We start from the raw sequence: 24,237 nt of genomic DNA, 5'->3' as shown, positions 1-24,237 counted from the left end.
ATTTCCACTGCCACCACCAAACTTTATCTGGGTTTACTGGGAAACATGGTTTGGACACATCTTTCCCCCCAAAATCCTCCCAACCCTTGCACCCCACTTCCTGGGGAAGGTTTGGTAAAAATCCTCACCAAATTGCATAGGTGACCACAGACCCAAACCCTTGGATCTTAGAACAATGAAAAAGCATTCAGTTTTCTTACAAGAAGACTTTTAATAGAAGTAAAGGAATCACCTCTGTAAAAATCAGGATGGTAGATACCTTACAGGGTAATTAGATTCAAAACACAGAGAATCCCTCTAGGCAAAACCTTAAGTTACAAAAAAGACACACAAACAGGAATAGTCATTCTATTCAGCACAGTTCTTTTCTCAGCCATTTAAAGAAATCATAATCTAACACATACTTAGCTAGATTACTTACTAAAAGTTCTAAGACTCCATTCCTGTTCTATCCCTGGCAAAAGCAGCATACAGACAGACCCAGACCCTTTGTTTCTGTCCCTCCTCCCAGCTTTTGAAAGTATCTTGTCTCCTCATTGGTCATTTTGGTCAGGTGCCAGCGAGGTTACCTTTAGCTTCTTAACCCTTTACAGGTGAGAGGATTTTTCCTCTGGCCAGGAGGGATTTTAAAGGGGTTTACCCTTCCCTTTATTTTTATGACAGGGTTGGATTAGATGACCTCCTGAGGTCCCTTCCAACCATGATATTCTATGATGCACAAAACTGGAGCCCATAGAAATGTAATATATTTATATCTAGACAGCTAAAGTTAGCAAGTGACAATTTTCAACTTTAATTGATTGTATTTGGTAAATTTGGATTATTTTTATAAATTCACATTTGGATTATTTCAACATTGGTATGTATTTTAATTAAATGTCGCCTCCCTTTTAAAATTCTGAAGACTCAAGAATAAAGTGCTACATATTACTCTTTGCTACTGCAGCTTTTGTTTGCTCAATATGTGTTTAAAAGTCATGGTCCCATTGTCCTTGTAAACAATGGGAGTTCTAACTGTATAAGGACGTCTGATTCAGGCCCTTCATGTGCTCAGTTAAAAACCCCATGTATTGCATTCTAAGAGAGAATGTTCACCATTTGCCTGCTGGGAAACACTGGAAGTTAAGGATTAGGAATTACTGATATTAATGATATTTCTTGTTTATTTACAACTGACAAAAATTATCCTCTCTAATTGTTTGTTACACCGACTTGTTGGCTCTTCTCTCAAATGAGGCTTAATCCTGCAACTGCTTGTGCATAAGCAGAGCACCTACAGAGCCCCACTGAAATCAGTGGACCTGTGTATGGATGCAGGAGTCTGCCTATGTGCAAGCAGTTGCAGGACTGGGGCATTTAATAGTAAAATCTCTGGGTCAGGGACTCTCTCTTACTATGTTTTTTGTAGGAATCCTAATACAATAGGTCCCAGTCTGATTGGGACTTCTGGGTGCTACTGTAATACAAATTAGAGCTGGTCAGAAAATTAATTTTCGATCCTGCAAAAAAGAAAAGATTTTAAAAATATGTTTTGGGTCATCTAAAACAAAACATTTTGATACATATGAAGAGTTTCAATTTTGACACTTAATTTTTTATATAAAATTAAATTTCAAAATGAGAAATCAAAACTTTTTGTTCCAAAAATATCAAACCAGGACACTTTGACAATTTCAAAACAATTCTTGCAATTTTTTCTAATTTTTTTTTCAAAATCAGTATAATTTTATGAAAAATTTTGGTTTTGTTTAAATGGCATTTTCTGACAGCAAACTGTTCTGAGGAAATGTTTCTGACCAACTGTAATCCAAACTGTCATAAATTATAAAGGGAAGGGTAAACACCTTTAAATCCCTCCTGGCCAGAGGAAAAACCCTTTCACCTGTAAAGGGTTAAGAAGCTAAGATAACCTTGCTGGCACCTGACCAAAATGACCAATGAGGAGACAAGATACTTTCAAAGCTGGGGGAAGATGGGGGACAAAGGGTTCTCTCTCTCTCTCTCTCTCTCTCTCTCTCTCTCTCTCTCTGTGTGTGTGTGTGTGTGTGTGTGTGTGTGTGTTGCTTTTGCTGGGACCAGAGCAGGAATGCAGGTCAGAACTCCTTTAAAGGGTTAATAAGCAATCTAGTTAGAAATGCGTTAGATTCTGTTTTGTTTAAATGGCTGATAAAATAAGTTGTGCTGAATGGGATGTATATTCCTGTTTTTGTGTCTTTTTGTAACTTAAGGTTTTGCCTAGAGGGATTCTCTATGTTTTGAATCTGACTACCCTGTAAGGTATTTACAATCCTGATTTTACAGAGGTGATTCTTTTACTTTAATTGAAATTATCTTTTAAGAACCTGATTTTTTTTTCATTGTTCTTAAGATCCAAGGGTTTGGGTCTGGGTTCACCTGTACCAATTGGTGAGGATTTTTATCAAGCCTTCCCCAGAAAAGGGGGTATAGTGCTTGGGGGGATATTTTGGTGGGGAGACGTTTCCAAGTGGGCATTTCCCCTGTTCTTTGTGTAACACTTTGGTGGTGGCAGTGTTTAACCTAAGCTGGTAAGAATAAGCTTAGGGGGTCTTTCATGCAGGTCCCCACATCTGTACCCTAGAGTTCAGAGTGGGGAAGGAACCTTGACACAAACACATCACAATAATAAACTCATTTGGGGCGTGTTCTTGCAGTCCATCAGAGACTTTGGGAAAATTGTTTTTGATTGAAGGATCTGCTATTTAACTTCTGCAATCAACAAGAAAGCTAATCATTCACCACCATGAAAAAGAATTGATTTGACCTACAGTAATCTCTGATAAAATGGCTCTGATTTAATAAGCTTGTATTTGTAATATGCTAAACTTTTATTTGAGAGAAAATATTTGTCAGAGTAATGAGCTCAATCCTCTTCTGTTTTTGTTTTTTAAGATGCCATGAAGTGGAAAGTGTTAAATCTCACCAGCAAACTCCCTTTGCGTCTTACAAACATACACTACTACCTACCTCACCTCCAGGAGCATGAAAACAGCCTTTATCCAAATGTTGTCATTGGACAAGGGAGAACTGGAGGTAAGAGCTAAAGTTTAATATTTGGTGGCATTTTTATTTTCACTTGAAGAGACGTACAAGGTTTGTAGTTTCAAAATTTGGCCGGTTAATATATAAATTTTTATCTTTATTATACCTGTTTGAAAATACCACTTAATTCTTTACAGTAGTTCAGTACATGTTTTTTCTGAAAACAAATTCTAACAGCCTAGCAACTAACCATACAGTCATTGTCCCCCCCGTCTCCTCCTGCAAAAAACCCATAAAACGAAACATGAAGAAAAAAGTTCATTATCTTTTCTTAGGGAATTTCAGTAATTTTAGTTCATACCTGACATCTACAATTTGTCAGCAGAGATTGTTTTTAGTTATGTATTATTTGAAGCTGCATGATCACATTGTCCAGAGTGGGTATGGTGATAAAAGTAATGAAGGCTTAATTTATGTCAGTAACTATACAAACTTTTAAACTGAAAATTTTTTGTGAGAAGAACAAACATACATTTTTATTACTAGGCTAGGAAGGTTATTCTCTTAGAATATTAATGCTTATATAATAAAAATCCTATGGGACTCATTATTCTGTAGTACCCTTCTTAGAGAAAGCAGGACAACAGCTTGCTTTTCTTAAAACTTTGAACTAAAAGTGTAACTTTTGCTTCCCATTTCCTGCCACTCCTCCATCAACTTTTCCCATATCCCTCCTGACTGTGGTATCTGGGTGGCACACATAAGAGGTTGCCTTGGCTGAGTGGTCTAGGAATAGTACTATTTTCTCCTTCACCAGATGTCAGGAGGTTGTCTTCCCTTCCAGATGTACCTCAGTGATCTTACCTCTTTACAATCTATTATGCAAATGGTTTAATTCAAACAAACACAAGATCTATTAAAAACAGAGAAAAAAGTCAGATCCACACCAGCTCTGGGCCAGGACTCCAAGGGTGAGGCCCTTCTGCTACCTTGGACAGACCACCTCAGGTATGCCTTTCCTCCCATCCCACTGATACCAGAAGTTCTAAGAAAGATTTGCCATGACAAAGCTTGGGTCACTCTTATTGTGCAGAACTGGCCCAGACACTTTTGGTTTTCAGACCTTCAGAAGATCTCAACCCACCTCTGCCAATCTGCCCTGGAGGAAAATTCCTTCCCGACCCAAAATATGGCGATCAGCTAAACCCTGAGCATGTGGGCAAGACTCACCAGTCAGACACCCAGGAAAGAATTCTCTGGAGTAACTCAGATCCCACCCCATCTAACATCCCATCACGGGCCATTGGCATATCTACCTCTAATAGTTGAAGATCAATTAATTGCCAAAATTAGGCTATCCCATCATATCATCCCTTCCATAAATTTATCAAGCTTAGTCTTGAAGCCAGATATCTTTTGTCCCCACTGCTTCCCTTGGAAGGCTGTTCCAGAACTTCACTCCTCTGATGGTTAGAAACCTTCATCTAATTCCTGATGGCCAGTTTATATCCATTTGTTCTTGTGTCCACACTGGTACTGAGCTTAAATAATTCTTCTCCCTCCATGGTATTTATCCCTCTGATATATTTATAGAGAGCAAACATATCTCCTCTCAGCCTTCTTTTGTTAGGCTAAACAAGCCAAGCTCTTTGAGTCTCCTTTCATAAGGCAGGTTTTCCATTCCTCGGATCATCCTAGTAGCCCTTCTCTGTACCTGTTCCAGTTTGAATTCATCTTTCTTAAACGTGGGAGACCGGAACCACACAATAGTCCAGATGAAGTCTCACCAGGACCTTGTATAACAGTACCAACACCTCCTTATCTCTACTGGAAATACCTCGCCTAATGCATCCCAAGACTGCATTAGCTTTTTTCATGGTCATATCACATTGGCAGCAAATAGTCATCCTGTGATCAACCAATACTCCGAGGTCCTCCTCCTCCTCTGTTACTTCCAAGTGATGCGTCCCCAGTTTATAACAAAAATTCTTGTTATTAATCCCTAAATGCATGACCTTGCACTTTTCACTATTAAATTTCATCCTATTACTATTACTCCAGTTTACAAGGTCATCCAGATCTTTCTGTATGATATCCTGGTCCTTCTCTGTATTGGCAATACCTCCCAGCTTTGTGTCAGCCCCAAACTGTATTAGCACATTCCTGCTTTTTGTGCCCAGATCAGTAATAAAAAGATTAAATAAGATTGGTCCCAAAACCGATCCCTGAGGAACTCCACTAGTTACCGCCGTCCAGCCTGACAATTCACCTTTCAGTGTGACCCGTTGCAGTCTCCCCTTTAACCAGTTTCTTATCCACCTTTCAATTTTCATATTGATCCCCATCTTTTCCAATTTAGCTTATAATTCCCCAGGTGGACCTGTATCAAATTCCTTAATGAAATCGAGGTAAATTAGATCCACTGCATTTCCTTTGTTTAAAAAATCTGTTACCTTCTCAAAGAAGGAGATCAGGTTGGTTTGACACGATCTACCTTTTGTAAAACTATGTTGTATTTTGTCCCAATTACCATTGACCTCAATGTCCTTAACTACTTTCTCCTTCAAAATTTTTTCCAAGACCTCGCATACTACAGATGTCAAACTAACAGGCCTGTAGTTACCCGGATCACATTTTTTTCCTTCCTTAAAAATAGGAACTATGTTAGCAATTCTCCAGTCATACGGTACAACCCCTGAGTTTACAGATTCATTAAAAATTTTTGCTAATGGGCTTGCAATTTCATGTGCCAGTTCCTTGAATATTCTTGGATGAAGATTATCTGGGCCCCCCGATTTAGTCCCATTAAGCTGTTCAAGTTTTTGGCTTCTACCTCGGATGTGGTAATATCTACCTCCATATCCTCATTCCCATTTGTCGTCCTACCATTATCCCTAAGCCCCTCATTAGCCTCATTAAAGACTGAGGCAAAGTATTTGTTTAGATATTGGGGCCATGCCTAGATTATCCTTGACCTCCTCTCCATCCTCAGTGTTTAGCGGTCCCACTTCTTCTTTCTTTGTTTTCTTCTTATTTATATGGCTATAGAACCTTTTACTATTGGTTTTAATTCCCTTTGCAAGGTCCAACTCTACATGGCTTTTGGCCTTTCTCACTTTATCTCTACATGTTCTGACCTCAGTCAGGTAGCTTTCCTTACTAATCCCTCCCATCTTCCACTCTCCTTTTTCTTAATCACCTCTCTGAGATGCTTGTTCATCCAGCTTGGGCTATAACTCCTGCCTATGAATTTTTCCCCTTTCTTGGGATGCAGGCTTCTGATAGTTTCTGCAACTTTGACTTGAAGTAATTCCAGGCTTCCTCCACCTTTAGATCCACACGTTCTTCAGTCCAATCCAGTTCCCTAACTAATTTCCTTAATTTTTTAAAGTTAGCTCTTTTGAAATCAAAAAGCCTAGTCACAGATCTATTTTTGTTTATCCTTCCATTTAGTTTGAACTGAATTAGCTCATGATCGCTTGAACCAAGGTTGTCCCCTACAACCATTTCTTCTATGAGGTCCTCACTACTCACCAAAACCAAATCTAAAATGGCATCAGATTTAGAGCATTCATTTTTAAAGGCCTGAACATCAATCGGTTCTCAATCAAATCAGAAGGGCTTCCACCAGAAAATGCTTTCTGGCAAAATGGAGACATTTCTCCACAAGGTCACAACAGAACCAATTATCCCCACAATCTGTGGGAACTCTTATTATTTTAGATTACCTACTCACTGTCAAGATGTTGGGTCTTTCCATTAGCTCACTGTGGGTACACCTTGCAGCAGTCAGCAACTTCCATTCTTCAGTTGAGGACTATGCTCTTTTTACTCATCCGACAACAACCAGATTCCTGAAGGGCCTCATTAGAACTTTCCATTTGATGGTGAAACCAACACCACAATGGGAACTTAATCTTGTTCTTTCAATACTTACCAGACCTCCCTTTGAACCACTAGCCACTTGCTCCATGTCCTACACCTCCATGAAAAGTCACTTTCTTAATTGCCATCACATCAGCCAGAAGAGTGAGTGAACTAGGAGTGCTTATGGCAGATCTGCCACATACCGCATTTCATAAGAAGAAGGTTTCCCTCTGCCTCCATCCAAAATTCATCCCTAAATTAATTCCTGAGTTTCTTATGAATCAATCTATTCACTTACCAGTATTCTTTCCAAAACCTCATGCTTCCGATGAGGAGAAAAGACTTATCTCTTTACATCTGAGGGTCTTTGGCATTCTTTCTGCAGACGACAAAACCAATCAGGAAAATGCCTAGATTATTTGTTGCTTTAGTAGAGTGATCTAAAGGACAAGCATTATCTTCTCAGAAACACTCTAAGTGGACCTCTGTCTGCATCATTCTTTATTAACTGGTGCATATTTCTCCTGTGGATGAGGGGAGAACCCATTCCGCTAAAGCACAAGCAACTTCTACAGCATCTCTTTGAGAGATACCTATACTGGACATCTGTAGGGTGGCTATCTGCAGCTCTAGCCATAGTTTCATGAAACATTACACATTAGTCCAGGCCTCTTCTTGCACAAGCAGTTGTGGGGACAGCAGTATTACAGACTGCTATACCAGCTGCATCCTCACACCTCCCTCATGGTTGACTGTCACTCATATGCTGAAGTATTACTGTGGCTCTTTGGCAATGTATGTTGGTGAATTCTGGCTCCTTCTCCGGCTCAGGTTGGCCACTCCTGATTTAAGCGGTAGTGTAGACAAGCTCTTAATCACTTAAAATCGATCTTTCTGTAGTTAATAAATCTGCTTTATGTTTTACCTAAAACAGTGTGTTTTGGCTGAAGTGCTTGGGAAATCTCAGCTCAGTTTACAAAGGCTAGTGTGTGTCCTCTCCACACTGAGGGAGGGGTGGACTGGGTAATGAACTTACACTGGTCAGGCTTCTAACAGGGCAAGACCATACAGTTCTGGGGTGCAAGGCTTGGGAGCTGGAGGGAATTGGCTGAAGCCTCTCTCTTCTTGGTTCATGAGTGGCTGGGAGACGCATTCATGTAACACAGTTGGGTGTGTCCCTGCCTATGGATGTCTGTGTATGTGCAGTACCTGCCAGAGGTTTGTAGCTTGCCAACAGCATCACAGCGTGAGAGGGAGCCCAGGTTGGTGGGACAGAGTGCTCAGTAGTTCCACAGTCCAAGCTGCACCCCTGGAACGCCGTCACAAGCATCAACAGCCCTATGAAACTGCAGAGCCAAATGCATCCACCCCCCTGACTCCAAATGCACGTGCCTGACCCTGTTTGTTACATTGTTGTAATGCAGGGACAGGCAAAGTTTTTGGCCTGAGGGCTGCATTAGGTTTCAGAAATTGTATGGAGGGCAGTTATGGGAGGCTGTGCCTTCCCAAACAGCCAGGAGTGGCCCGGCCCCCACCCCCTATCCGACCCCCCTGCTTCTTGCCCCCTGACACCCCCCACCCCAGGACTCCTGCCCCATCCACCCTCCCTGCTCTCTGTCCCCTGACCACCTCTAACTGGCCCCTACCGCCCCCATCCAAACCACCCTCTTCTTCCTGAAAAAAGAAAAGGAGGACTTGTGGCACCTTAGAGACTAACCAATTTATTAGAGCATAAGCTTTCGTGAGCTACAGCTCACTTCCTCAGATGCATATCGTGGAAACCCACCCCCGGGACTCCTGCCCCATCCAACCACCCGTTCTCCCTGTCCCCTGACTGCCCCGGAACCCACAACCCTGACTGCCCCCCGCCACCGCATCCAACCCCCCCTCTCCTTCCTGACCGCCCCCTGCACCTCTCCCTCATTCAACCCCCCTGTTTCCCACCCTCTGACCGCCCCAACCCTTATCCATCCCCCCAGTCCCTGACCACCCCCAAACTCCACTGCCCTCTATCCAACCCCGCTCCCTGCCCCCTTACTACGCTGCCTGGAGCATTGGTAGTTGGCAGGACAGGCAGCCGCGCCGCCCAGCTGGAGCCAGTCACGCAGCTCAGAGCACCGGGTCAGGCTGGGATCTGCAGCTGCCCTGCCCCAGGAGCTCACAGCCCTGCTGCCCAGAACATTGCGCCGGCGGTGCAATGAGCTGAGACTGTGAGGGAGGGGGGACAGCAAGGGAGAGGCCGGGGCGAGCCTCCAGGGCCAGGAGCTCAGGGGCTGGGCAGAATGGTCCTGAAGGCCGTAGTTTGCACACCTCTGTTGTAATGACTTATGATTGCAGTGTTCAGCAGTTTGTCTTCCGTTCTGTTTGACAGCAGTTCTAAAATGGCTCTGTCAAATTTAAAGGGTGCCAGGAGAGGAATCATGGGGATTTGTTAGTTTGAGCCCCCCAATTACAGAAATTTCTGTACTTTCTCGTAGTCATTCCAGAATGCACCAAAAGAAAAATCACAGATCAGAGTGCTGAGCAATTCATTCAAACAAACTTGGAGCTGTGTGGATGCAATGATTATAAAGGAAAGTACCTTAAGCCAACAAAACAAAATGGTGTATACACACTTTGGTTGGATATATTTAATTGTTGCACTCAGAGTGCACAAAGTAGATCAATGTAAGATCCCCGTGTAAACACGGTCAGAGTCCTCAAAACTGCTTAACAGCTATGTAATGTAGACCCAGTGCCTATAGCGTACAAATGAAAATGTCTCCAACCTAATTTATGGTCATGACACACAATATATCCCATGCCATATGGCAGTTCATACCCTGTCAAAACTCTGCAGAAACATTAACTTGTTGATCAGTCTATTGAAGTTCCTATTTATGATGGTCCCTTTTCTGTGTGTTATTTTTATCATATAAAATTGCAAAAACTCACTAAATAGCCTCTATTTGACTTGAGATGAAATTATTTTAATTTCTGTTTGCAGTCTCCCTGGTGATGGGTATTCCTACTGTGAAAAGGGGAAAACAAAGTTATCTGCTGGGCACGTTGAACTCTCTCTTCTATGAGATGTCTGCAGAGCAGAAGAATGATTGCGTAGTGGTTATCTTTGTAGCAGAGGTAAGTTAGTATGAACAGGTGTATTTATGTTAATAAAGAGACAATATAGGAATCTATGTGTGAGTACAGTAGTGTATGAAGCACTTCCATTTACTGATCATCATTGCTTTTGGAAGGATTTCTCCATGCAGTTGAAATATGGGAAAATATCCCTACTTTTCAATAAAGGACCGATAACATGGTCAAGAATTTGCATGGAATCCTATTTAATTACATGCTAGAAGCTGACATACTGTATTCCTTTGTAATGATGTTGGCAGTCATAAAATTCCCAAACTTTGTGCCTATTAGGACTTGTGTAGTGGTCAGTGCCTTGGTCGTGTCTGGAAAAGAACTGTGAAAAAAAGATTATACAGGTAACAACTCTCACATTATATTCACAGGCACCCTTGCTCTGCTTGCAGTCACATCTCCTTCAAATAAAATCATGTGGATTCATTTTTGTCTCTTAACACAAAGTATTCTATTCTCAGAATGAAAGGAGTTGAAAACTGTCATCCACAAAAGTCCATAGAATCTGACAAAAGATGAGCTTATTACCTTAATTTGAAAGAAATAGAGGTATTTGTCAGCTATTTAGGATTATGAGTATTTTACAAGATGCTCTGACGCTCTAGCAGATTGCATGTGAAGTGACAGTTTTTCAGAGAAAAATAAATACTGTGGTTATAAAATCTACAAAACATAATAGCTCTTGTTTGAAAATGATGTGCATAAATTAGGTTGTTTCAGGTAACTGGGAATTTTCCTCTCCCTGAATCTCTTGTTCTTATGGTGAAAGAACTATAGCTATGAAATACACCTAATAAAAGTGCATTATTTAGCAACTCTTTGCAGACAGATGGTGATGGTTGGGGACCCACATCCGCTCTCACAATCTAGCTGTCTTTATGCATTCTTTAACGGCTAGTTTCCACTTATTTATTAAATGTAAAATAAAGTGTACTAATTTAGTTAACCACATTTATAACTGTTCAAACTATAAATAATACCTAGATCACACTTCACCTTATCAGCTTAAATAGGATCCTGATGTCTCTTTCTGGTCCAGATCACTATGATAGTTTAATTTTTAAAATTAAATTGTAAATTTAGCTAGACTAGAAAATAAGCCAGTAAATTTAGACTGTTTTACAGTGGTATAAGTCCTGGTAGAGGGCCTTGCCCTGCAAGGGGTCTAGGTTACAGTGGCATAAAGAAGCTACTTATGAGGGGTAGGCAATAATGTGCCACCCCTGAGGTAAAAGTGAGTAATACTTGCTGTAAAGGAGAGGAGGCCAGGACAACTGGGGAATATACCAATTCAGTTACTCCATTGTGACTCCTGCTGGTGGAGCTCCGATGGCTCTTCAGTGGGAATTAAAGTTGCCTCTTTGGTGGACCCCGGTGAAGGGCAGAAGTAGAAATACTAGGTTCACACTAGAGTTAGCCTTGACCAACTGACACAGTATTAATTAAGACAATCCCTCCATACACTGAGTGATAAATTACATTTAACACCATGTTATTTAAGAGGTGTGCAATTATGTGCTGCACCTCCAAGAGGTGCAGCACACACAGATACAGCCCAGAGGGTGGGAGGCTAAGGGTATGTCTACACTACGAAATTAGGTCGAATTTATAGAAGTTGTTTTTTTAGAAATCGGTTTTATATATTTGAGTGTGTGCGTCCCCACAGAAAATGCTCTAAGTGCATTAACTCAGCGGAGTGCTTCCACAGTACCGAGGCAAGTGTCGACTTCCGGAGTGTTGCACTGTGGGTGGCTATCCAAAAGTTCCAGCAGTCTCCACTGCCCATTGGAATTCTGGGTTGAGATCCCAATGCCTGATGGGGCTAAAACATTGTCGCGGGTGGTTCTGGGTACATATCGTCAGGCCCCAGTTCCTTCCCTCCCTCCCTCCCTCCCTCCCTCCGTGAAAGCAAGGGCAGACAATCATTTTGCACCTTTTTTCCTGAGTTACCTGTGCAGACGCCATACCACGGCAAGCATGGAGCCCGCTCAGGTAACCATCACCGTATGTCTCCTGGGTGCTGGCAGACGTGGTACTGCATTGCTACACAGCAGCATCAACCCATTGCCTTGTGGCAGCAGACTGGTACAGTACGACTGGTAGCCATCATCATCATGTCCGAGGTGCTCCTGGCCACGTCGGCCAGGAGCGCCTGGGCAGACATGTGCGCAGGGATTAAATTTGGAGTGACTTGACCAGGTCATTCTCTTTAGTCCTGCAGTCAGTCCTATTGAACCATCTTATGGTGAGCAGGCAGGCGATATGGATTGCTAACAGTCCTACTGTACCATCTTCTGCCAGGCAGGCAAGAGATGAGGATGGCTAGCAGTCCTACTGCACCGTCTTCTGCCAGCCAAAGATGTAAAAGATAGATGGAGTGGATCAAAACAAGAAATAGACCAGATTTGTTTTGTACTCATTTGCTTCCCCCTCTTCCCCGTCTAGGGGACTCATTCCTCTAGGTCACACTGCAGTCACTCACAGAGAAGGTGCAGCGAGGTAAATCTAGCCATGTATCAATCAGAGGCCAGACCAACCTGCTTGTTCCAATAAGAACAATTACTTAGGTGCACCATTTCTTATTGGAACCCTCTGTGAAGTCCTGCCTGAAATACTCATTGATGTAAAGCCACCTCCTTTCTTGATTTTAATTCCCTGTAAGCCAACCCTGTAAGCCATGTCGTCAATCACCCCTCCGTCAGAGCAACGGCAGACAATCGTTCCGCGCCTTTTTTCTGTGCAGATGCCATACCAAGGCAAGCATGGAGGCCGCTCAGCTCACTTTGGCAATTAGGGGCACATTAAACACCACACACATTATCCAGCAGTATATGCAGCACCAGAACCTGGCAGAGCGATACCGGGCGAGGAGGCGACGTCAGCGCAGTCACATGAGTGATCAGGACATGGACACAGATTTCTCCGAAAGCATTGGCCCTGCCAATGCATGCATCATGGTGCTAATGGGGCAGGTTCATGCTGTGGAACGCCGATTCTGGGCTCGGGAAACAAGCACAGACTGGCGGGACCGCATAGTGTTGTAGGTCTGGGACAATTCCCAGTGGCTGCGAAACTTTCGCATGCGTAAGGGAACTTTCATGGAACTTTGTGACTTGCTTTCCCCTGCCCTGAAGCGCATGAATACCAAGATGAGAGCAGCCCTCACAGTTGAGAAGCGAGTGGCAATAGCCCTGTGGAAGCTTGCAACGCCAGACAGCTACCGGTCAGTTGGGAATCAATTTGGAGTGGGCAAATCTACTGTTGGGGCTGCTGTGATGCAAGTAGACCACGCAATCAAAGATCTGCTGATATCAAGGGTAGTGACCCTGGGAGATGTGCAGGTCATAGTGGATGGCTTTGCTGCAATGGGATTCCCTAACTGTGGTGGGGCCATAGACGGAACCCATATCCCTACCTTGGCACCGGAGCACCAAGCCGCCGAGTACATAAACCGCAAGGGGTACTTTTCAATAGTGCTGCAAGCTCTGGTGGATCACAAGGGACGTTTCACCAACATCAACATGGGATGGCCGGGAAAGGTACATGACGCTCGCATCTTCAGGAACTCTGGTCTGTTTCAAAAGCTGCAGGAAGGGACTTTCTTCCCAGACCAGAAAATAACTGTTGGGGATGTTGAAATGCCTATAGTTATCCTTGGGGACCCAGCCTACCCCTTAATGCCATGGCTCATGAAGCCGTACACAGGCAGCCTGGACAGTAGTCAGGAGCTGTTCAACTACAGGCTGAGCAAGTGCAGAATGGTGGTAGAATGTGCATTTGGATCTTTAAAGGCGCGCTGGCGCAGTTTACTGACTCGCTTAGACCTCAGCGAAACCAATATTCCCACTGTTATTACTGCTTGCTGTGTGCTCCACAATATCTGTGAGAGTAAGGGGGAGACGTTTATGGCGGGGTGGGAGGTTGAGGCAAATCGCCTGGCTGCTGGTTACGCGCAGCCAGACACCAGGGCGGTTAGAAGAGCACAGGAGGGCACGGTACGCATCAGAGAAGCTTTGAAAACCAGTTTCATGACTGGCCAGGCTACGGTGTGAAAGTTCTGTTTGTTTCTCCTTGATGAAACCCCCCTCCCCTTGGTTCACTCTACTTCCCTGTAAGCTAACCACCCTCCTCTTCTCCCTTCGATCACCGCTTGCAGAGGCAATAAAGTCATTGCTTCACATTCATGCATCATTTGTTCATTCATCACACAAATTGGGGGATGACTACCAAGGTAGCCCAGGAGGGGTGGTGGAGGAGGAAAGGAAAATGCCACACAGCACTTTAAAAGTTTACAACTTTAAAATTTATTGAATGCCAGCCTTCTGTTTTTTGGGCAATCCTCTGTGGTGGAGTGGCTGGTTGGCTGGAGGACCCCCACCGCATTCTTGGGTGTCTGGGTGTGGAGGCTATGGAACTTGGGGAGGAGGGCGGTTGGTTACACAGGGGCTGTAGTGGCAGTCTGTGCTCCAGCTGCCTTTGCTGCAGCTGAACCATACACTGGAGCATACTGGTTTGATCCTCCAGCAGCCTCAGCATTGAATCCTGCCTCCTCTCATCACACTGCTGCCACATTTGAGCTTCAGCCCTCTCTTCAGCCCGCCACCTCTCCTCCCGGTCATTTTGTGCTTTCCTGCACTCTGACATTATTTGCCTCCACGCATTCGTCTGTGCTCTGTCAGTGTGGGAGGACAGCATGAGCTCAGAGAACATTTCATCACGAGTGCGTTTTTTTTTCTTTCTAATCTTCACTAGCCTCTGGGAAGGAGAAGATGCTGTAATCATTGAAACACATGCAGCTGGTGGAGAAAAAAAAAGGGACAGCGGTATTTAAAAAGATACATTTTATAAAACAGTGGCTACACTCTTTCAGGGTAAAGCTTGCTGTTAACATTACATACATAGCACATGTGCTTTTGTTACAAGGTCGCATTTTGCCTCCCCCCACCGCCTGGCTATCCCCTCAACCTTCTCCCCTCCCTGTGGCTAACAGCGGGGAACATTTCTGTTCAGCCACAGGGAAACAGCCCAGCAGGAACGGGCTCCTCTGAGTGTCCCCTGAAGAAAAGCACTCTATTTCAACCAGGTGACCATGAATGATATCTCACTCTCCTGAAGATAACACAGAGAGATAAAGAACGGATGTTGTTTGAACGCCAGCAAACATCCACTGCAATGCTTTGTTGTACAGTGATTCCCGAGTACGTGTTACTGGCCTGGAGTGGTAAAGTGTCCTACCATGGAGGATGCAATAAGGCTGCCCTCCCCAGAAACCTTTTGCAAAGGCTTTGGGAGTACATCCAGGAGAGCCGCGAATGCCAGAGCAAATTAATCCTTTCACATGCTTGCTTTTAAACCATGTATAGTATTTTAAAAGGTACACTCACCGGAGGTCCCGTCTCCGCCTGCCGGGTCCAGGAGGCAGCCTTGGGTGGGTTCGGGGGGTACTGGCTCCAGGTCCAGGGTGAGAAACAGTTCCTGGCTGTCTGGAAAACTGGTTTCTCCGCTTGCTTGCTGTGAGCTATCTACAACCTCATCATCATCATCATCATCTTCGTCCCCAAAACCTGCTTCCTGCTGCCTCCATCTCCATTGAAGGTGTCAAACAACACGGCTGGGGTAGTGGTGGCTGAACCCCCTAAAATGGCATGCAGCTCATCATAGAAGCGGCATGTTTGGAGCTCTGACCCGGAGCGGCCGTTCGCCTCTCTGGTTTTCTGGTAGGCTTGCCTCAGCTCCTTAAGTTTCATGCGGCACTGCTTCGGGTCCCTGTTATGGCCTCTGTCCTTCATGCCCTGGGAGATTTTGACAAAGGTTTTGGCATTTCGAAAACTGGAACGGAGTTCTGATAGCACGGATTCCTCTCCCCATACAGCGATCAGATCCTGTACCTCCCGTTCAGTCCATGCTGGAGCTCTTTTGCGATTCTGGGACTCCATCATGGTCACCTGCAGCTTGCCACGCTGGCCAAACAGGAAATGAGATTCAAAAGTTCGCGGTTCTTTTCCTGTCTACCTGGTCAGTGCATCTGAGTTGAGAGTGCTGTCCAGAGCGGTCACAATGGAGCACTCTGGCATAGCTCCCGGAGGCCAATACCGTCAAATTGTGTCCACAGTACCCCAAATTCGAGCCGGCAAGGCCGATTTAAGCACTAATCCACTTGTCAGGGGTGGAGTAAGGAAATCGATTTTAAGAGCCCTTTAAGTCGAAATAAAGGGCTTCATCGTGTGAACGGGTGCAGGTTTACATAGATTTAACGCTGCTAAATTCGACCTAAAGTCCTAGTGTAGACCAGGGCTAAGATTGCTTTAAGTTCTGCCCCCTCCCCCAGCATGCTTCCAGTGAAGGAGCTTGAGAGGGTCCTATGTAAGGCTGTTACAGCAGCTTTGCATAGTGCCTGTAGCAAAGGAATTGCCCACCAGCCAGCTAAAGATTTTTTCTTGTCTCTTTATGCTGCTGTAGCAGTGTAAAAGGGCCAGGCCAGAGTAGTGTAGGGTAGGAAGGGTGGAGTCTCTCCCCAGGAATCCTCAGGGTCACTTTCTAATTTGGTGTAATTTCCCAATTTAAACGGAGTGAAGTGGCTTTGGGCACAGTAGCTTTATTAGTCGTTGAAGCTTCTGGGGATCAGGTTCACAAATGCTTGCATCATGGGTAACTCTAAGTAGTATCATGTCTGTAAGTGGGTAACACGGTTGTTGAAGTAGCTTTCTCTTGGCAACCCTCAACAGCTATGTATTCTTGACTTATTGCTGTTTTAATGTATATCTTGTGATGAAGCTTGGCTATAACTTTTTAAAAACCAATCCTAAACTGACAGAATGACCCCTACATCTCCAAAGGGACAACACCTTTAAGCAGTGTTAGATTTTCATTTAGTTAAAGCCTGAATTTTCCATACTAAAACTGCTAGTTGTATGGGGCAGCAATAATGAGCAAAAACTGACATTCTAATTTCCAGGCTAAATGCCAGCAGTTAGTTAAATGAGGAGCAATCTCCTGTTTAAAACTTTGGATATGGATAGCCCTAGGCAAGGAAAGTTTGCACAGGTGAGTTTTCTCACCAACAACCGGATCAGGTTAATAAAAGTTAGTGATTATTTTGATGATTAATCCAAATGACCTCTTTACTGAGAACAGGATCAGAGGGGCATACTAAATTTAGTCCTCACAACTAGAGGCTGTAGACAGATTGCCACAAATCTGTGATCTCTCTCTTACTAAAGTGATGAGAACCTGTATATAGTCCACACACAAATAATTTACACACAAATGAAGCATCTATGATTTATAATATAAATTCAGATGCCTGGGTAACACAACAATATTTAGTTGTAGGAACACTGATATAATTACTCTTGCCTAGAATTAAAAAATTAGGCAGTGAAGTGTTTTCTATGTATACTTATATCAGTTAGACTGGAAGTTAATGAAAATATTAAATTGGGTAAAAGGAAGGAGTGTGTTAGATACTTTTTTGTTCTTTACTTCTCTAGGTGAATGCAGAGTATGTTAACAGTATTGCAGAAAGTGTTAGAACCAGGTAAGTCCTCCCTCAGGACCTATTGTATGGCTAATGGCTAATCAGTTTTACCTGAAAAGTTGCAGCGTTTCAACAATGAACTACAAAATTAAAATTTGCTGAAATGGTGCCATTACTCACATTTCATAATTCAATGCTTTTAGGTTGCATTCTAACCTTTGAAACATACGTTAATTTTCTTCAATGTGAGCCTGCTTTCCAAGGAATTAATAGTGCAATCCAAAGCACCTTTGTATTCATACACTGTCCCCATTGACCTCAGTCCCCTAAAATCTATAGCTATCTGTGCTGAGATCTGTGACATTTTCTAGGTGTCTTTGTTTGATAGTTTGGGTAGCAGTTCTTCTTTTTTTAAGGGCCACAGATTTTGGATAGCAATCTACTTCAATGAAATGCACTAATTCAGTTATCTATATTGCGATTCAGTATGAAGTAATTTTGAAAAGACTTTGAAAGACTGAATTCAAGTGTGACTGTTATGAAGAAATAAGCTCAGGCTGAGATTTCACTGTAATTTTGCTTGCTCTTATCCTACTCTCTGGTAAATGTTTAGTAACACTTGAAAAACTGAAAGTCTTCGCTTGAAAGGGACAAGTGCTTGAATTGCCCATTTAAATGGAATATTGACTGCAGCTACGTTAGCTGATTGTGAAAAACATTGCATTGTTGATGCTGTGTTTTAAGTATCAACCTTTACTCACTAAAGAAGAACAATTAAATGCAAGGAGGATACAGAGTGGAAAGGCAGTTGAATGACAAAGAATATAATCAATAATAACTACATCCAGAAACTGGAACTGAATGACAGGATGGATCTGTAATGCACTGTGCCACCTGATGTACTGGGATACCACTGAGCCCGCCTGTTCCACCAGCATGGGCCCCCTTTACTCTGTCTTGCTGAGGCAGGCTCTTAAACCTGCTCTAGAACACACAAAGACAGGGCCACACCCAGCTGCAGAAAGACACAGACATTGAGATCAGCTCTGGGAAGACTCAGTTTAAGGGACTTGCCCAGCACTCAGGTGCTCACTTCCCTTGGAGTGCAGACCCAAAGGTATATTGACTTGTGCTGTATAGGAGGATCTGCACTGCGCAAGCTCATAAAAATTCACCCTCTCCCTCAATGTGATGAGAGATATGCACTACTTCTTTCCCCCTGGCCCCGTTAGAAATTGCACAAACTGGATTTAATAATAAGCAAAACAAATTTATTAACTATAAAAGGCAGATTTTCAGTGATTATAAGGGATAGCAAACAGAACAAAGCGGATTACTGAGCAAATAAAACAAACCACGCATACTAAGCTTAAGATCTTAAAGAGACTGGTTTCAAGAAGCGATTTCTCACCCTCAATGTTATTTTAGGTAAGTTGCAAAATTTCAGTAGCAGGGGTTGGGGGTGGGAGGGGTTTCGGGGTGCCGGATTCAGGTGGCGCCCACCTTGGGCAGCTCCCCGGAAGCAGCAACATGTCCCTGCTGCTCCTAGATGGCGGCACAGCCAGGCGGCTCTGCACGCTGCCTCCTCCCACAGGCGCTGCCCCGTAGCTCCCTTTGGCTGCGGTTCCCAGCAGTGGGGGCTGCGGAGTCAGCACTTGGGTCGAGGGCAGATCACGGAGCCCCCATGGCCATTCCTCCACTTAGGAGCAGCAGGGAGCCACGCGGAGCCAGGTAGGGAGTCTGCTGGCCCTGTGCCAACCAGACTTTTAATGGCCCAGTGTGTGGTGCTGTCCAGAGCCGCCAGGGTCCCTTTTCGACCGGGCATTCTGGTCGAAAACCAGACACTTAGCAACCCCACTGAATATCAGAAATACTGGTTTATAGAGCTTTCTGATTGATAAAGTGCTGAATAACACAGCTTTTACTGTACTTAGGTTCCCATTTTTGGTCTCATTTGATCGCTTTTTATCTTTCAATACTGGGAACAGTACTGGAATGATGCTGTGTTTGCCAGGGTTTAAGTCCTGCCGGGCCTTGCAAAACCCATGCCAGTCTGTGACCCACACCCGGCCTGCTTGAAATGTTTGGGGGAATCCTATGCTAGTGACAAATGTCATATTTGCAAAGGATTCAAATGCTGTTCAAAAAAAGATAAGGCAGTGAGGCTAAGTGCTCGCTTATGGAGGCAGCACTTTGACCCCCATCAGAGTCTTCACACATGGCAAGCACCCAAGTTCATCAATTATGGTATGGAGCATTCCACTGGAGATGTCTGTGGCTCCTCAGGACTGTTCTCCAGGTGTGAAGAAAAGGCTTGGGCCTTCCTCAGGTGTGGTTCCTTAGCTTGGTTGCATCAGTTAGAGGTAGAAACCTGAAAAAACATTCAGAAGAGACACTCCTCTCCTCCCAAGAGGGGATTGCCACCTCTGGAGTTTGTGCTAGGTCTGTCAAGGCCATCTCCTGAAAGACATTAATGGAGCCAAAAGACAGCGCTGATCCCAAGAACCCTGGAGAGGTTACCAGAGTATGCAGCCACAAGAGACTTGTTTAGCCTCTCAGTACTTGTATCACTGGCAGGGGAAGGTCCACAGCCAATATGGATGCCCATGGTTCATGCCTGTCCAGATCGAGATCCGATGGTGCCACTACCCAAACCTCCACAAAAGCCTGTGTAGTCACCTCCCATGATTTCCCCAGTACCGCCATCCCTGGGATGAGGCTATTTCTCACAAGTCCCATCTGGATTTGCATCTTCACCATCAAAAGCATCTGACTCTTCTTCCCCAACTCAGAGGTGAGGTCCTCTATTTCCCACCCAGGATGGAGAACATGCCCTCCATCAGAGTCATTGGGACCCTGCGCCATGCAGCAGCCCCAGCATTGGTGTCCTCCTAAGGGTCAATCACCTGGGCAAGGATAGGTCCTGGGCCTACATAAGTGGCCATTATGGGCACTGTGTGGTCTTGCCCCCATCCCCCAGCTGGGCTAGGACCTCCCCTCAACCATCTTGCTTGCTGTCATGGAGAGTGCACTGGAGGCACTGGTACTGAGAGCATCATTCCCTGGCCAAAAGCCACTCAGGCACCCTCCCTGCTACAAGCCACAGACCAACCACCATCTCAGATGTTTGTTGCATCTTCATCCTCATCACCAGATGAGGCTGTGGAGCTGTCAAGTGATTCACAGCTGCCAAAGGACCACAGAGCTTATCAAGATAGTTTAAAAAGAGTGGCCTCTGTACTTGACATTCAGGCAGAAAAGGTTCATGAAAGCTTTCATATGTTGGTGGACATCCTAGTATCGGCGGCCCCAGTCAAGGTGGTGCTACCAATTAATGAAGCCTCTTGGAGCCAGTCAAGGCCCTTTGGCAGGCACCCTCCTCCTTGCCCCAGACAGTAAAACAAGTTGAGAGGAGGTACTTTGTCCCCTATAACGGGATATGAACATTTTTTTTCTCATCTCCTCCGGGTTCTCTTGTGGTGGGAGCTGCAAATGAGTGGGAAAGACAAGAACAATAAGCTTCAATGCCAAAATGCAAAGACTCAAAGAGGCTGGATCTGTTTGGTTGCAAGCTTTATTCTTCAGGAAGACTACAACTAAGGATTGCAAACCAACAGGCTCTCCTGAGTCAATATGACTTCACCCTCCGGGAGAAACATCATGAAATTTCAAGATAAGCCACCAGAGGGCTATAGAAAAGAATTTGCAGTAATGGCTGAAGAGAGTAAGCTGGTCGGCAGGACTGCCCTCCAGTCCTGGACAGTTCAGATAGTGCAGACTTGGCTGCTTGAACCATGGCATCAGGTGTTGTTATGAGAAGGTGTACGTGGTTGCAGTCTTGTGGTCTATCTCTAGAAGTCCAACAGACTATCCAAGACGTACTTTTCAAAGATCCCTCCCTCTTTTCAGAAAAAACAAATGGCAGGCTTCATAACCTTAAGGATTCTAGGACAACACTCAAATTCTTTGTGATCTATATCCCAGCAGCGAAAAGAAAGCAGTTTCATTTGCAGCAGCCATAGAGACACCAGGGTTTGCTTCCCAATCTCAAGATCTGCCAAGGAAAAAGGGCAAAGGTTATAGGAGATGCCCTCCACTGCCCTCCTCCTAAGCATCAATGGGCTCACCCTGTCCAACTGCCTCATCCAAAGAGGCATGTTGATGGGTTTGTCAAGGACAGTGTACCAGTCACCATAACTCCCTCTGTTTGCCATCATTTGTTTACCAGTCGCTTATCCCACTTTCTAAATGCTTGGGTCCACGTAACTTCAGACCGGTGGGTCTTAAGCACAGTGGAACTGGGTATGCCAACCAGTTAATTTCTACCCCTCAACCCCCTTCCCCAATCCTCTCCAGGGACCACTCTCACAAGATTTCCCTTCAACAGGAGGTCCAATCTCTTCTTCTGGCAGGGGCCATAGAGGAAGTCCCCTTGTACCTCAGGGGAAGGGCTTCTATTCCCACTACTTCCTGATCCCCAAGACAAAAGGGGGTCTCAGGCTTATTTTAGATCTAAGACAGTTGAACAAATTCCTGAAGAAAATAAAATTCCACATGGTTACCCTAGCTTCAACTATTCCTTTCCTGGAGCAGGGGGACTCGTATGCTGCCCTCAACTTAAAGGATGCTTAGTTCCATGTTACAATACATCACGACCATTGGAAGTGTCTCAGATTTGTGGTGAATGGGTGCCATTATCAGTTCACAGTGCTTGTGTGTGGTCTGTCAGCTGCTCCCCGAGTGTTCACAAAATCCATGGCAGTCGTAGCAACTCACCTACGAAAATTAGGTGTTCATATATTCCTATACCTGGACGACTGGTTGATCAGAGGTTGGTCTAAGGCTCAAGACCTATCCAGTTTATCAACTGTCCTGTCCACATGTGATGCGCTGGGGCTCTTAGTAAATCGAGACAAATCAATCCTGAAACTGGTACAGACAAAAGAATTAATCAGGGCAGTCTTAGACTCCACAAAGGTTATGGCCTTGCTACTACAAGCCAGGTTAGAAACTTTACAGGATTTAGTGCTGCAACTGAGAGCATGCTGCTGCACAACAGTATGCAGCTGCCTCAGTCTTCTCGGTCACATGGCAGCATGTACCTATGTAGTTCAGCACACCAGATTGCACCTCAGAAAGCTGCAGGCATGGCTAGTATTAGTGTGTGCCATGAGTCATCACCATTTGGCTAAAGTGGTTGGAGTGCCAATGTTAATTTTGTCATTTCTAGACTGGTAGATGAACCTTCAGAAAGTTTGCATGGGGGTTCCCTTTCTCCCCCTGCTACTAATGTGTCTTTTCTGGGCTCGGGGACTTATATGGGGTCCCTGCAGACTCAAGGTCTTCGGTAGCCTCAAAAGACTCATAAATGTCAGGGAGTTGAGAGGTATGTCTAGCCTGCTTGGTCTTCCTCCCCCATGTAGTGGGGGAAAAAATTGTTAATTCTGACCGACAATTCGGTGACCATGTTTTACATAAACAAACAAGCAGAAGCACAGTTGAACTAACTGTGCCAGGAGGCAGCATGCCTCTAGAACTTCTTTTTAGCCAACCCAGTTCATCTCAGAGCTGCTTATCATCCTGAAAAACAGAACATTTTAGTGGTTAAGCTGAGCAAATCCTTCTCCGATCACCATGAGTGCTCACGACGTTCAAATGTGGCCAGGTCCATCTTCCAGCTCCAGGGAACTCCCCAAGTGGACCTGTTTGCAAGAAGAATCAATAGAAAATTACATCAGTTCTGCTTCCAAGGCGGGCTTGGTCCAGGCTTGTTGACAGATGCTTTTCTCTATCCTGGAAGAAATTTCTCTTATATGCTTTCCCCCTGATTCCTTTGCTTCCCATGGTTGTTTTCAAAGTGAAACAAGACCGTGTTCACCTCATCCTTGTAGCACCAGCATTGCGTGATCGACACTGGTACTTGATCCTGATATCCTTGTCAGTCAAGCCTCCCCTGTCTCTCCCATTGGATTTAGATGTAATTTTCTGGGACTCCATTCCAACCTCCAAGCTTTTCATCTGACAGCATGGATTCTTCATGGCTGGTATCCTTTGGAAAGTCCTGCTTGAAGGACATTCAAGAAGTGCTTCTGAATAGCAGAAAACTCTCAACTAGAAGCACTTACATGGCTAAACAGAAGCATTTCTCCATTTGGTGTCATGCGAAAGGTGCATCTCCAGAGCAGGCACCCCTGGACCTCGTGCTGGACTATCTGCTAGATCTAAAACAGAGTTTGGCTATTAGCTCTATAAGGGTGCATCTGACAGTCATTCTGGCCTTCCACTTCTTGGTGGATGATAGATCTTTTTTCAAACCCCATCATTACCCACTTCCTAAAGGACTTGGTCAGATTATGCCCATATGTATGAGACCCCGTCTCTCCTGGGGACCTGAACTTAGTTCTAGCAAAAATTATGGGACCTCCCTTTTTGCTCCTGGCAACTTGCTCTCTTCTTCACCTTTCCATGAAGGTATCATTTCTGATGGCAGTTACCTCAGCCAGAAGGGTGGGCGAGTTGTCAGAACCCCCCTAGTTTTCCATAAGGATAAAGTTTATCTCTGTCCTCACCCAAAATTTCTCACGAAAGTAGCCTCTGATTTTCATGTTAACCAAGCAATCTGTTTTCCATTGTTCTTTCCGAAACCTCATGCACATAGGGATGAAGAATAGCTTACTCATTGGATGTGAGAAGAGTTTTAGCTTTCTACATGGACTGGAAGAAATCTTTTAGATCCTCTACGCAGTTGTTTGTAGTGTTGC

At 44.4% G+C, this 24,237-nt stretch overlaps 1 protein-coding gene and 1 long non-coding RNA gene across 3 annotated transcripts in view; one reads left to right on the top strand and one right to left on the bottom strand.

The window, feature by feature from the left end:
• The window catches only part of MGAT4D (MGAT4 family member D), a 113,597-nt gene that overhangs the window by 52,860 nt on the left and 36,500 nt on the right, over positions 1-24,237 (top strand). For both annotated transcript variants that reach the window (XM_084626016.1, XM_084626015.1), the window contains exons 3-5: positions 2,911-3,051; positions 9,854-9,987; positions 17,490-17,536. In XM_084626016.1, coding sequence (XP_084482142.1) covers positions 2,911-3,051; positions 9,854-9,987; positions 17,490-17,536 — 322 coding nt within the window. The remainder of the gene's footprint in view (positions 1-2,910; positions 3,052-9,853; positions 9,988-17,489; positions 17,537-24,237) is intronic.
• LOC311519486 overlaps positions 19,472-24,237 on the bottom strand; it is a 54,343-nt gene continuing 49,577 nt past the window's right edge. Inside the window, exons 4-5 of the long non-coding RNA XR_014711288.1 lie at positions 22,253-22,405; positions 19,472-21,530 (exon numbers count right to left, since the gene is read on the bottom strand). This is a non-coding gene — a long non-coding RNA (uncharacterized lncRNA). The remainder of the gene's footprint in view (positions 21,531-22,252; positions 22,406-24,237) is intronic.

This window comes from Lepidochelys olivacea, assembly GCF_965140295.1.
Source record: "Lepidochelys olivacea isolate rLepOli2 genome assembly, chromosome: 4".
NCBI classification, from domain to species: domain Eukaryota; kingdom Metazoa; phylum Chordata; order Testudines; family Cheloniidae; genus Lepidochelys; species Lepidochelys olivacea.
Note: the sequence above shows the minus strand (reverse complement) of the source record. Positions and strands in the feature narration are given on the sequence as shown.